General features: G+C 26.2%; 5 protein-coding genes across 6 annotated transcripts; 3 read left to right on the forward strand and 2 right to left on the reverse strand.

Annotated features, from left to right (window-relative positions):
- Positions 1–209: 209 nt before the first annotated feature.
- Positions 210–1,786, forward strand: LOC128963328 (zinc finger protein 771-like). Its single transcript, XM_054309831.1, has 2 exons — positions 210–727; positions 780–1,786. The coding sequence occupies exons 1-2, from the start codon at positions 376–378 to the stop codon at positions 1,784–1,786; spliced, it is 1,359 nt and encodes a 452-aa protein (XP_054165806.1). The 5' UTR covers positions 210–375.
- Positions 1,787–2,942: 1,156 nt separating this feature from the next.
- LOC128963123 (uncharacterized) lies at positions 2,943–4,309 on the forward strand. 2 transcript variants are annotated; one of them, XM_054309599.1, is made up of 3 exons: positions 2,943–2,982; positions 3,053–3,560; positions 3,622–4,309. In XM_054309599.1, exons 2-3 carry the CDS (start codon positions 3,179–3,181, stop codon positions 4,230–4,232), a joined length of 993 nt encoding a protein of 330 aa, XP_054165574.1. In that variant the 5' UTR covers positions 2,943–2,982; positions 3,053–3,178; the 3' UTR covers positions 4,233–4,309. The 2 variants fall into 2 exon arrangements, with proteins under 2 accessions (XP_054165574.1, XP_054165575.1); XM_054309600.1 differs by having other exon boundaries at positions 2,949–2,987.
- Positions 4,310–7,157: 2,848 nt separating this feature from the next.
- On the forward strand, positions 7,158–8,087 carry LOC128963300 (uncharacterized). Its single transcript, XM_054309805.1, has 3 exons — positions 7,158–7,183; positions 7,332–7,475; positions 7,588–8,087. Exons 2-3 carry the CDS (start codon positions 7,346–7,348, stop codon positions 8,016–8,018), a joined length of 561 nt encoding a protein of 186 aa, XP_054165780.1. The 5' UTR covers positions 7,158–7,183; positions 7,332–7,345; the 3' UTR covers positions 8,019–8,087.
- Positions 8,088–8,877: 790 nt separating this feature from the next.
- Positions 8,878–10,578, reverse strand: LOC128963329 (uncharacterized). Its single transcript, XM_054309832.1, has 2 exons — positions 10,384–10,578; positions 8,878–9,290 (listed from the first exon to the last, which is right to left on the reverse strand). Exons 1-2 carry the CDS (start codon positions 10,556–10,558, stop codon positions 8,878–8,880), a joined length of 588 nt encoding a protein of 195 aa, XP_054165807.1. The 5' UTR covers positions 10,559–10,578.
- A 2,806-nt stretch (positions 10,579–13,384) lies between these two features.
- Positions 13,385–14,464, reverse strand: LOC128963330 (twist-related protein 2-like). The gene is made up of 2 exons (XM_054309834.1): positions 13,967–14,464; positions 13,385–13,513 (listed from the first exon to the last, which is right to left on the reverse strand). Exons 1-2 carry the CDS (start codon positions 14,462–14,464, stop codon positions 13,385–13,387), a joined length of 627 nt encoding a protein of 208 aa, XP_054165809.1.
- Positions 14,465–14,689: the final 225 nt, after the last annotated feature.

A 14,689-nucleotide genomic window follows, 5' to 3' on the forward strand; every position in this document is an offset into this window, starting at 1 on the left:
GTATATATATATATATATATATATATATTTAAATTTATATGAAATATTTATTATAAATTATAAAATAATTGTTGAAATAATTATATTATATTTAGGTTATTAAATAATTATTAATTACTTAAAAATTATTAACAATTTTGTAGTATTGAACACATAATTAACACGTAATTAATTTAATTGATGTCTGCATTATGTGTGCACTCATTGAATGGCGACTGCAATATATAAACAAATGATTACACAATATATTAGATAATCATTTGTTTTAATGGTTTTGGCAGTGATTTTGAATTACAGTCTGTATTGTCGTTATATTTGTCTTCATTGCTGACCATTGATTGAACACTTGRAGACATCACATTAATATTGGATGTGATGGCTGTTCAAGACATGGTTTGCGATGACTTGCAGACAGAAGTGTCGGCACTTCGCGATCAAAGCAATGATCTCATTAAAGAGTTGTTAGTTTACAAACAAGTTGTCCACTCATTGGATCGGATCCGTTGTTTTGCTGTCATTCTCAAGAGTCAATGCAAGTGCGCTCAGACCAAGACATTGATCCGCAAGAATGAGTATCTATTTCGTGAATACGACAGAACCAAACAGCTATTGGTAGACAACACATCCGATGAGGCCATCATGCGATCGATTGCCGATAAATGTCAGTCCAATGAAGACCAGATAGATGTCGATGAAGACGGTCAGCCATTTAAACAAACAATTAGCTGTAAAGTAGTTTTGTTTATATTTWAAAAAAAACTAAAGAATATATTGTTTAGATCGACAATCAATTGATGTCCAGTCGGTGACCAAAAATAAGAAGAAACAAACAAAACGTGTGATACGAGCGATGAAGAGTCAGCCGTTAACCGATAAAAGTGACACTTCWTTTGAAATAAACGCAAAGACATTGCCGACCAACAGGTCAGAAGTTATTGTCACCGGCAACGGCTTCCGATGCGGTTAYGATGACTGTCCATTTGAATGTCGGCGTCGCAACACAATTGAYAAACACATTAAATCTTATCATTTGACTCCCGACGGACGTCCCTATCAGTGTGATGTTGATGATTGTCGCAACGCTTTTCGCACTAAAGAACATTTACGACAACATAAACTATCGCTTCATCCCGAAGTGGTTCCCGACGCCAAATGGATTGAATGCGAATTTCCTGGTTGTCAATACCGGACCAAATCTAGTAACGTATTCTTTAAGCATAAGCGCAGTCATACACTACCATTTGAATGTCATCTCTGCGACCGCCGATTTCCGACACCGCAACCGTTGGAATTGCACATTAAGATGCACTCCGGTGTCAAAGAGCACGTGTGTCCCTACTGTTCTAAAGCGTACGGTCCGCGTAAGAGTTTGTACGCACATATCCAAAGGTGTCACAGCGAYCACGTATACGACTGTGACGTACCCGACTGTGGCAAACAGTTTCAGACCGAAACACAGCTCCGACTGCATCGACAGCGTATGCACGACCCGACATACGAGCGTCCGGTGGCCTGTATTTGGGTGGGTTGTGACCGTCGGTTTGAGACCAATGCTCAGATGGAGGATCATCTGAACAAACATACCGGCGAACGGTTTCATGTATGCAATCACTGTAACCACTCGTTCACAACCAAAAGCGATCTCTACTCTCATATCTCSAATCAACATAAGGACCGGCCGTTTGCCTGCAATTATCCCGACTGTAAATTTAAGGCCGCATTCATGAGCCGACTCCGTACTCATCAAAAACGTCATGAAATACAAAATAAACGGTCAGAAGATTAATGATTGGAAAAGACATTGACTTTAATTCTATTAATAAATGTATTTTGTTTACAATATATAGCATATCATAYAAWATCTGTTATCTTATGTGTWRTATATTATTAATACTCTATAATATAKTTAATTATTAAATAATTTTTATTATAAATTTTATAAAAAGTTTGTGTACTACCGTTTTTAACCACTTAATTAGACATATCAATTTTAAAAATTAATTAAGTGTCAAAAAGGTATGGAACTAATTATCACTAAACCTGCCATACCATGGCAGATAATGCGATAACTAAAATAGTCGAATGGCAGTAAATGTGATAACTGGTATCTACACAATTATAAGTGTTTTAAATATCTATTTAGTTATAATTAATTAAATATATTCAATCAATTAATAAATAAATAATTTAATATATATAATTATAAATAATATAAATAATAAATTAAATTAGCATTAATAATGCATAAATAATAATTAAATAATGAAAAAAATCATGATGGAATGAATTTGATTTAATAAAAACTTATAACATGGCTGGGATTTTGTGCCCTCAAATTTAATTACCACTAAACCTGCCACTTATCGCATTATCTGCCAATGGAAAGGCGTGTGCGCAACAACGGTACTAATTAAAGTATATGATATTTTTATAACTATCATAATTTAATTATTCATTATATCCTATATTGTATATATTTATAAATAATAACACAATTTAAAAAAATTGCATAATTTTGCTTATCAAGATCAATTATTTAAAAATTATCYTGATAATTTTTATCATTGTCACTGAGTATTGTATTTTTATATTTGGTAAAATTAATATACATGTATAAAGTAGTTTACAGTATCTGAAAATAAGATACAGGTGCAAAACTACATGTATTAATATAATASTACATTAATATGAAATTTAATTAATAAATAAAATTTATCCAGATGGTTGATTATGTTGACATAACAAATAAACAAAATTATTTATAATCAACAATAAAAAAARCTACCTGGCAAATTTGATYTATCATTATATTTATTTGTCATATTTTATATTGAATTTATTGTAAACTTTTAATTTTGATAATCCAAACAACAATACCTTAAATTTAATTATTATTTTCTATTAATTAATATTAAATATAGTATTGTATGACATGTTATGCCATCTCTGGACTAATTGAATGTATAGATTGTTTGACCAAATGTAAGGTATCGGTAGTTTGTGTTGTAATTCATATAAAGTATTAATAATATATAACTAACTGTTTGTTTAGTCACAACACATGCGGTCTGTGTTTGTAATGATTGTCAACAACGAAGACAACAAACAATAAGACAGATATCTATCCATTGATTGTATTGCAAATTCAAGTGACAGTATATCACAAGTGATTGACAATATGTGCGACAATTGCGGTGACTTTTACCGGTCACGTGTGGACCAAATGATGGACACAAACGTCAARCTAACAAAAGAGCTGTTGTTGTCTCAACAGCTGATCCACTGTCTCGAGCGTGTCATGTCTTATGCCATTCAGTTGCGCAACACTTGCAAGTGTACGGACAACAAGACGCTGATCCGCAAGAATGACTTCCTCTTCAAAATGTACAAAGAGATCAAAAAACAGTTAACTGATCACAAGTGCAGTCAATCTGCCGGCGATGCGCCGAYAGAGACATCAGTGGTCAGCGATAAGTGTTTGACAAACGGCAACAACAAAGTTGGTATTAATGTCGTGCAGACCAACGATGACATACTGTTAAATGGTAACCAATCTTATGGTAAGTACCGATAATCGATAATTGTTTACCGATTGAAACTAATTTTTTTTGTTTCATTAAGACATGTCTTCAGATGAATCACTGATCGACGAACAGCCGTTAGTGAGACAGCAAATGCCGTCTCCCATCAATTGTTTGTCGGAAATAAGTTTTGATAACTCAGATAAACTGCTGACAACTCCGCCACAGCTATCGAGACGAATGGTTACCAGAAGCAGAAGTCCAGCGATTCCTAAACTCGATAAGATGGTCGAGTTTAGCGATAGGACATCACCACTGCCACCACTTCCACCGCTCATATCWTTTACAAAAACTACAGAAATATCGACACAGACATCGATTATCAGAAAGTCTCCGGAAAAGACACGATCGTTAACCACAAAGTCTCCAGAAAAGCCAATATCGATGACCTCAAAGTTCACAGAAAAGTCAAGATCTTTGACTCCGATATCTACAGAAAAGATACCTCAGATTAATACTATTGTCTCAAATGAKGAAACATCTGCAATGGAGTCAACCGAATACGATATGTCTATCGACGATACGGACAATACGCATAACATCGACAGCAAAAAAACAACATTGATGTACAAGACATCAGTTTTAAGTGCGGCCACAAAGGGTGTCCATTTAGATGTCGCCGCCGCAAGACATTCAACCAACACGTGCTAACGCACCGCAAGTTTACCGATTCTGACCATCCATATCAATGTCAAGTCGGTGATTGTAGCAGTGTTTTCAAATCGAAGATCTATCTCAAGCAACACGAGTTGACATTTCATCCGGAAATATATCCGGAAGCCAAATGGTATACGTGTCACGTGCGCGGYTGCCACTATCGCAGCAAATCGTATCACGTGTTCTTCAAGCATAAACGCCAGCACCGGGAACGGGCTTACGCCTACCCCTGTCCCATATGCAGCCACCGGTTCACTACAAGAAATACACTCAACCGACATATCAAAGACAACTCGTGTGCCAAACGACGAACTGACAGTTCAGAAGCGCCTTAAGATATAAAACACTTCATCAGTCAAATCATTTGTCATTACATTACCGATTCTCTCATAAATTTTTATTGATATTATTAATTAATTTAACAAAAAAATAGTAATTTAATTAAACTTAAAAAAATAATATGAATCATAATRTTATATATTATATTATATTATACTGTAATAATATCAATAATTCATTTCATTATCTGTATATTGAATTATTTTATATTAATTTTATCGTAATTAATATTTAGTTAATCAATAATAAATATAAGCTAAATTAGTCACATTTGTTGATTGATGATTAATAGACACACAATTGTTAATTAATATGAAATTCGTGTATTTTTAATTTCATTGTAATATTAACTTTATTATTCTAATAATAAGTTTTATAATATTTGATAATAAATTGTTTTTTGAATATCAAATGAAATAAAAGTTGTAGAAATATTTTAGTGATATTTTAAAAATATTATTTATTTATGATAAATTTAATTGCGGTAAGTCGAGATATTGAAATTATAATATATAAAAATACAATGTATAATACAGTACATGCAATACAATATAAATTGTATACTGTATTATATAATGCCAAAATTCAAAACATTTCCAACCCTAGTAGTTATCAATAATTATTTTCAATTTCAATTATCACAAAATATAAAACTACAATAGAAAGTATGTACAATAATACATATGGTATACCATATAAATTTGCTCTCTTATGCCAACAATGTTAACAAAATTATCAAATATTAATTTAATATTTTTTAATAAGTTATTAATATTATATTATTAATAATAACAAACAATGTTTTGATATAAATTAATTTTTATAGTATTTTATAATTTTATTTAATAAAATTAAAAACAATAATGCAATAAAAATTTAATTATTTATTTTATGAAAAACCAGAGAATATATACTATAATAACTATAATATATGTAGAATTTATTCAATTTTTATGATTAATTATACAAACTTTTAAATAACTAAAATTTATTACAGTAGTTCACATAAAATAATATTTATAAAACAATTAAAATATTTCTCGTCTATTAAAATAATAAAAATAGTATTTTTTCAAATAAAATAATTGGATATTATTTTAAACATTGTTTTTATCAGAAAAGTACTATTTTTGTAAATAATATCATAAAATTATGACTATTATTATTAAAATAAATTTTTTATTAAATTATGTAAATTGTTAGTATCTAATACTTACTTTAATAAATTTAATATAATATTAATACTTTAACATTGCTTATTTAATATACAATAAATATTATAGAAAAAATTTATTATAAAACATAAACCATAAAAATATAACAATTTAATAAGTATTTTATTTTTAACGATTTTTATCTGAAATATGATTTATTATGTATTTCATAATAAATTGCTTCAAAATATTTATTTTTAGAAAACAAAATCATTATGGTTTATTTAACAATGTTATATTTAATTAGCAATTTAATAAATATATTTATAAAACATAAATATAACAAAATAAWTMATTTAAMTTACTAACTGAAAAATTAAAACGATAAATTAGTAAATTYAGTTATATGATTTATTTTCAATTTTTCCATTATATGATATATTTAATTATCTTTTATATAAAACTATTTTTTAAACTTTAAACTTAAAGATATTTAAGTTTAGTTTAATTAAATTAACAAATACTGTATTAAATTTGCATATATATATAATAATAATAATATAATATATAAATGTACCTATATAATTTATAAAATATATTTTAACTGTTAAATTTTTAAATTAACAATTAACCGAATAATAATTTCTAATTACATTAATTAAATAWATATATAATCTGTTTGTTTTGTAAATAATCTTTAATATAATATAAAAAATACACGATAATAAAAACTTTTTATTAGATTATGATACAAATTGTATAAAGGTATTATTAGATTGTGTAATAACATAATACAATGATAAATTATTAGATTTGATAAGTTTTGATTGATATATTAGCAGATAACTACCGGAAAAAATAAAATTAATCAAAATATTTTATTAGATATTATAATTAAAAATGTCAAATTGATGAGATAAATCAAATGTGTTTACCAAAAAAAATATTAGTGATAAAAAAGTAATTGCAATAAAACAATTGATAAAATTTAATTTTCAGATAATTAGATCGATTTTATTAAAAAATGTTAATAAAATAATATAAMTGTTTATTATATGGTAATATTTTTAAACACGTGTTTATCATTATAATTATCTCATCTATTAAAAAATAAATATATGTGTAATATTTACCTTATAAGACATAAAATTATATATTTATTTGTGTATTTTTTTATTATTATTATCATTATTAATTTTAAGATTTACTTAATATAGACATTAAAGGCGTGACTACATTGCTAAATAAATCTTATTATTATTTTATATCACTTTATGCAATAAAGATAATATATTTTATAATGTAATTAATTAATCATATTATTTGATTAAACAAAAAAAACATTTTTTATGATATTTTTGAACTTTTTATTCAAGCGCATAACCAATGTATAAAAGTATGACTCTTAACTAATTTTACTGTCAATTGTTTGTCGACCTATCGACTGGAAAGGTAGCAAAATATATATATCTTTAGACTCTTTTGTAAATTTCTTATAGTATATAMAGTACACATAAAATATTAAGTGTATATTTGAATCAATGCCCAAAAGAATTATTAATTATCATCGAAATGAAGACAAAAATTATTATCCTTTTAGATGAGTCTCTAAGTATGCGAAAGAAACGCCACGAAGTCATCGGAGGTTTCAATGCCTTTCTTAGAGAACAGAAACGTCTGAAGACTGATTCATCAAAACTGTATTTAATTAAATTTAATACAAACGTCAATATTGTTTATTCAGGTCAGTTGTGTCCCAATAAAGTAGACAATTATATATATAATTTAAACATCTATCTCTCTCCTCTATTTTTATAATATATTTCTAATTAAATAAATTATATTTTATAATATAGGCGATAATGTAAAAGACGTGCCCGACTTGAAACCATCAATGTATACGCCATGTGGTCGGACAGCCCTATTTGATGCCATATCTGAAGGCATATATATTGCTGACGAGGATATGGATGACAGCGAAAATGAGAAAGTAATTTGTGTTATCATTACCGACGGCGAAGAAAACTGTTCAAAGGACACGACCAAAGACCAGGTTCGGCGACTTTTGGCTCAGTACGAGTCCAAAGGCAACTGGGCTTTCGTTTACATCGGCAAAAACCCCGACCGTTGGACCAAAGAGGTCGGTATGTCTGCGGCAATGGGAATCTCATACAACTATAATGAACCGCGCATTACATTCAAACATATCTCTAATACGGTCACCAAATATCGGGTCTCCAAATATAAACTTAARAAAACACTGTTTCAGAGATTTGGATTAAAATGATTTTATTTGTTTTATTTATATTATWAGTTATTTACCTTTAAAATTGTGATAATAAGTTTGAATACTATAATATGAAATACAGMAAATGTGAAWATTGTGTACAAATTAATATATTCGATATAATTATGCTTTAATAAAATATTAAAATTACATRCAATAAATATAATATTGAATAAAATGTAAATATATTAGAAATATATCATTAATATATTATTATTATTTTAATATTAAATTTTTATAAAAATAAARCAATAAAAAATAAATTATAAAAGTTATAAATATTGATATATATAAGTTGATTTTCAAAATTAATTAATTAATATATTYAATAATCTTAAAACAATTATGCGAAATGAATAAAATTAAAATATAATTTTATAATTTCTTTAGTATATACTATATAGAAATTTTCAAAAAAGAATATTATATAAAGTATATATATATATAAGTTATAATATAATTAATTAAATATAAATTATTAAATAATATTAMAGTRTTTGATAACATTAAAATTAWGATTAWAAATTAAWAATATTTAAAATCAAATATCTTGTTTTAAAAKTTTAACAATTAAAAAAATAATACAGTATATTGCTTAAAATAAACATTATAATTATGTTATAATGACTTATTAAAATGATATAAATTTAGTTTATATTACATATGTCATAATTAAAAAAACAATATCAATTTTACATAATTTTTAAAATACCAAATATTATAATTATATATCAGAAACAAATATTAAATAAAATTTTTAAATGATGTGTTTGTAAACAAATTATTGTAAATGAATATCAAATAATAATCAAAATTTAATGATAAATAAATAAATAAAAATTATTTTCAATACAATCACTTAATTTGATAACAAATTGCTGCTCTGTTTAGACAATGATCTGCGGAACTGTGAGACCGCACTGTTGGCCATCATATAGTTACGTCGGGTGTCCACGTGATCATAGTTAGTGGCATTACCACCGGACATACCAGCGTCACGGCTCCATCGGTCCGGGTTTTCACCGATATAAATGAAAGTCCAATCGCCTCTATTCTGATACCCGGTTATGATATCCTTTACCTGTTGTTTGGTTGTCTCGCGGGACGAGTTTTCTTCTCCGTCGGTCATAATAACACATATGACCCGTTCGTCCTCTTTCTTGTCTTTATCGGCAAGTCGTACGCCCTCTGCTATAGCGTCGTACAGTGCGGTCATACCTCCCGGCAAATAGTTATTTGCTGTCAACTCGGGTACGTCGGCTAAGTCTATGCCTAATTTRTAAACAAAATAAATTATCTGTTAATATATWCTGTAAAACATTTTGAAAAAATAGATTTAATACTACATTTAGAGACAAAAAAGAGACATTTCAAAATAATAGACATTTTTGGAAAGTTTCTAAAAGAWATTTCTGTYTATGAGATCCCTTATTAATTCAATTAAKTTGTTGTCTCGATATTTGTTATTTTGAAACAATTCATTAAAACTATAAATATCAACTAAATTTTATTATTAGTATTTTAATTAATATTCAAAGTAAAAAAATAATTCATTTAATTACATTAAACTAAAAATATAATCAATTATGAATAAAAATTTACAAAAAATAYAATTATAATTAGATAATTATATTAATTTTATAAATAAGAATCCCATTAATATAGTAATTTGTAATGTATATTATGTAACATTATTACAGTTTTATAATAGCYATAGATATGGGGATCACATAGTATTATATATTATATAATAACATAAATTATTATAAAATTTCTATTTACCCATCTCTAACTCTAACTACATTAAAAAAATTCTCAAAAATTGAAATAATACATGTAAATAGTATCAATATTATATTGAATATATAAATATATATATATATATTTATTTTTAAAGTAATTCCAAAAATACAATATAAAATATTAGAAATCATAATTTATTGTTTATTGATTACATCATTAACATTAAGCAATTTAACAATACAATATACTGATATATAGATAATTATAGAATTTTAATGATAATCCTTAATTTAGTTTATTATTCTATAAAATAATTATGAAAATCTAAATTTAATTATATAAATTTATATATTTATTAATACATTGTTTATTGATTACATCATTAACATTAAGCAATTTAACAAGTAAGATTAGCGTACATAAATTTAGCAAGTATGATTAGCGTAYATAAATTTATATATTTATTAATAATACTATTATATTATTRTATGATATACAGTACAGTAGATAGATACTGTATTAAATGAATACATCAAAWAATATTATATCAATTGTAAGTTMCAATWTAATAATTTAACACTAATTAGAAATTAATTAGTTAAAAAAAAGTATCACAACTCACCTTTATGTACAATGGAAACTGTAGTATTAAATTTGACCATGTACAATCTAGCATGATCATTTTTGATTTGTTTTTGATCGGACACAAAACTATTGAACCCACCCAATACATCACTCTTTTTGTTTCCCATACTTCCACTTTCATCCAGAATCACTATAATCAATGTTTTTGACATATTTTTGTGTGTTRTGTGAGTAAACAGTTAACAAATTACAATATGTTATATCTTATAAAATATTTATATATATATATATATATATATAGTATTTACTATTAGTATATATAATTTTACTTCTATCTAACTATTCTTTATATACTAATGTAATTTTTATGAATTTCACACATATTGAGTCACGATATTTAAAAATAATAATATTATTATTATTATTAAGTCATTGTAAATATGCAATCGTATATAATATAATTTATATAGTATTGTACTCTTCAAATGTATTTTCTAAATTATTGCACATGCTCATGTATAGTATACATGTGTATATGTGTGTATGTGTATGTGTATGTGTATGTGTATGTGTATGTGTATGTGTATGTGTATGTGTATGTGTATGTGTATGTGTATTATGTGTAYGTGTGTGTGTGTGTGTGTGTGTGTGTGTTATGATAGTGCAGTTGCAATACAATTGCAGTTTACTGTAATTTAAAACAAATGTCAACAATTAAACATAACATTATAGTTATATATCAATATAAAATTATATAGCATTGGCGGTTGTTTTATATTTAATTTAATTTTAAGACAATAAAATACATACAATAAACAAAATTAAATTTTATTATAGATATTRTGTTACATAAATTACTAAATATAAATGAGTAATTTTGAATTTTATAAATATTTTATTGATAGTATAAAAATAAKGATGAAATATGTTTTGTAATGATAGATGAAATGTCTATGAAATATATTGTGTATAAAAGCAATAATTTTTATATAATAAAACAATGAAATCTTTATTTTTGATTTTATAATTAAGAAATGTCATTTTWATGAGTTAATAGCATTTAATATGCAACTAAAATATTAACCATATTTAGACAATTACTTATTGAAAGTTAATTACAAATAAAATAATTTATTTGTATAACTTATTATTATTACTAACAAATTATTATAAATTTTCTATTGTTTTWAATAATTTTAATATGAAATCTATAATAATATTTACATTAATCATTTGTCTAGACATTACTATGATATTAAGGTAAACTAATTATTGTATTTGTGTTATATTGATTAGAGYTAGTTATTAGACTTATTATACTTATAATATTTATGTTTTATTTTAAATGACACTTAATTTATTATATTTGATGTCTGGTCACACACTGTGACACACAGTACCGAATGTCGAGGACAGGTATAAACTTAAATTTCTGTATAATATTGATTGATGTGAACACCATTTATTAGTCTATTTCTCAACAAAACACAAAATTATTTAAATCGTTTTTTGTTAATTAAATTAACACATAGAGACATACAATAATCTTTTTAACACATGTGTCTGATTTATAGTGTAGGTCTAACCATCACTTTAATCAATACACATTATAACATACAATGTTTATACTGTATATAGGGTTATATATTCTATAGTTTAAAACCTTGAGMAGACATAGTAGTTGGTTGTGAGACCACTACTTGTAGTAAATAAATCTATAATTTAAGAGAAAAAATGAAAGAGAAAGAGAGAGAGAGAGAGAGAGAGAGATTTAACTTTTTTATTTGGATCCTTATAAATATCCTTACATTGAMATTAGTTTTCAACGAGATTGGTGTTTAATAAAAAAAAATAATATATTATAATTTATTTAAATATTTTATAATGAATTTTGTTAATTTGTTATATTTATAATATTTAATACACATTTTTATTATATTTGTTAGAYWTTTGTTAGCGTCAAATGAAACGATTTAAGAAATAATTGACATAAATATAGGACTGATATATTTGCAGGTAATTATATCACATATAAAATATACACAAAATAATTATAAATAAATAATAGACAATTATAAATAATAATACAAATATTTTATTTATTCAAAATTATAGTTTAACAATATATAAAAAATAAATTTTAASTATTTTAATCAATACTATGATATAATAAAGAACGAGTGTATTTGAAATGTTTTTAAAAAACAAATAAAAATAGTTTACTAATTGATTGATTGATTTCTACAAATATATGTATAAAACAAACATAAATACAATAATATATATAATATTAAACTGTTTGAAAGTGTAATAGTGATCCGATTGTATTTGAATATATCTACAGGATATAAATTGTTATAAATATTATACATTGTTATTACAATTTGACAAAAATTATAATGCTTTGATGTAAATTTAATCAATTAATAAAATACAACTATAAATAATATGGAAATATAAATAAAACTTTATTTTATATAAATATATATATAATTACAGATTAATTTAATTTAAAATATCTATTTATAATTATAATAATTTTTTCATTATGATAAATGTGGTAATTATTATCAGTATGTATACAATATATAAGTGTATATATATTTAACTATATTTTGGAGAATGTAATGAGTTTTATAGGTTTATTGTAGACATAGAGTAGAGGTTCGGTTGGAAAAGGAATTATACGACAGATAGGAATGGCTGACGGGATGAGGAGCTCAGCAAAACTGAAGGTCTCTCTCTCTAACAACAGGGACTATACAGTTAAGGGAAACGACTGGTAATTTGATACCCATTGGGTATCTTAAAGGGTCTAATGAATGAATGCTTTAAGACCGGAGAGATGACAGAAAAAGTAATGAAAGACTTTAAGAAAGAAAGAGAGAGGAAGAAGAAGGACAGGGAGAGAGAGAGAGAGAGAGAGAGGGAGAGTCGGGACGGTATGGATGGTATGAATCATTAGTTCCGCCATTTGTTTTAGTGGTGTTTCCGTTGAAAAGTCTTAAGAGTTTTGTGTGTTTTGTGAAACAACACATTCAGATGAGATCACAATTCCATTCGCCTTCCATTCTCCAGACACTGAATGCATAGGAGAGCCTCTCATGTGCCACATATGAACAGGCAGTCGACAAACGACTGTCTATTGGCTCCTCTTTCCTTAGCACCTGATCTCAAACAAATACATTGAAAGAGAGGAGAGAGAGAAAAATAGCAGACAATGTTTAATTAATTTACTATAAATGTGTTAAATTTCTATAATACATACAAAACTATTATTATTTTTTGCATTATAAATATATTAATTATTTAATAAAAGTATTAGACATAATGTGTCTGACATATAGTAAAGTGAATTTTTAATAATAATTTTAAATAATTATTGCTTTTAATATTAAKACTTAAAACTTTAAAAYAGAAAATTAAGATAATTATAAAAAAGTTTATTACTTATAAAGCAGACAAACATATGTYACCTCAATATCACATATTATATAACTTATTAATTATGTAATGAATTTTTTTATATGTGTTCAGACAACTACTTATAATTGAATAAAATTAAGATAATAAAGATATTAGATATAAAACTAATAGATAGTTTTTAGATATTATCAAACCTGGTAGAGGAAYTGTATGTAACGGGAGGCCAACTTAAGTGTTTGTATTTTACTGAGTTTATCGGACGGTAGGGTTGGAATGATTTTCCTTAACTGTGTAAATGCCTGATTYAATGACTGTGTCCGCTGCCGTTCCCGAACATTGGCCAGRACACGTTGGTTTTGCATYTCATCAAAATTGACAGACAGGTCAGACATRTCCAACGATGCCGATGATGATGACGGCGATGCATAKGAMTCGTTGACAATCATATTCATAGTGTCGTCACCGTTGCACTGTTGTGTGTAGTGGTTCGGTGACCGACTTACCACCGATGATGATATATGACCTATAGATGATGGCATATCAGTCATACGCTTTTTGGCGCGCGTCATGTCTTCCGATTGGTGTCGATAGCAAACTGCTTTCCGACGCTTACGGAATGGCCTATCGGTGCTGTTGTTACTGCTTTCGTTGCTGTCATTGTTGAACATTAGCTGTGCTTCAATCACATCCATATCATAGGCATTAAAGTCTTTTTTACTTAACTCTCTATATGAGGAGGAATGGGATGCGCTCTGACTTATTCACTACTCACACACACATCTGGTATGACTGTTAAGACAATTATGAGAGACTTTCTTGACTTTTCATCGTCTTTAACATCAATATATATGTACTGTACATACAGTTAAACCGTATAAATATAAAGACATATATTAGTCTCATTAGAGACAATATTG

This window comes from Oppia nitens, unplaced genomic scaffold, assembly GCF_028296485.1.
Source record: "Oppia nitens isolate AA-2021 unplaced genomic scaffold, nextdenovo-longstitch-racon4-pilon3 scaffold7_pilon_pilon_pilon, whole genome shotgun sequence".
NCBI classification, from domain to species: domain Eukaryota; kingdom Metazoa; phylum Arthropoda; class Arachnida; order Sarcoptiformes; family Oppiidae; genus Oppia; species Oppia nitens.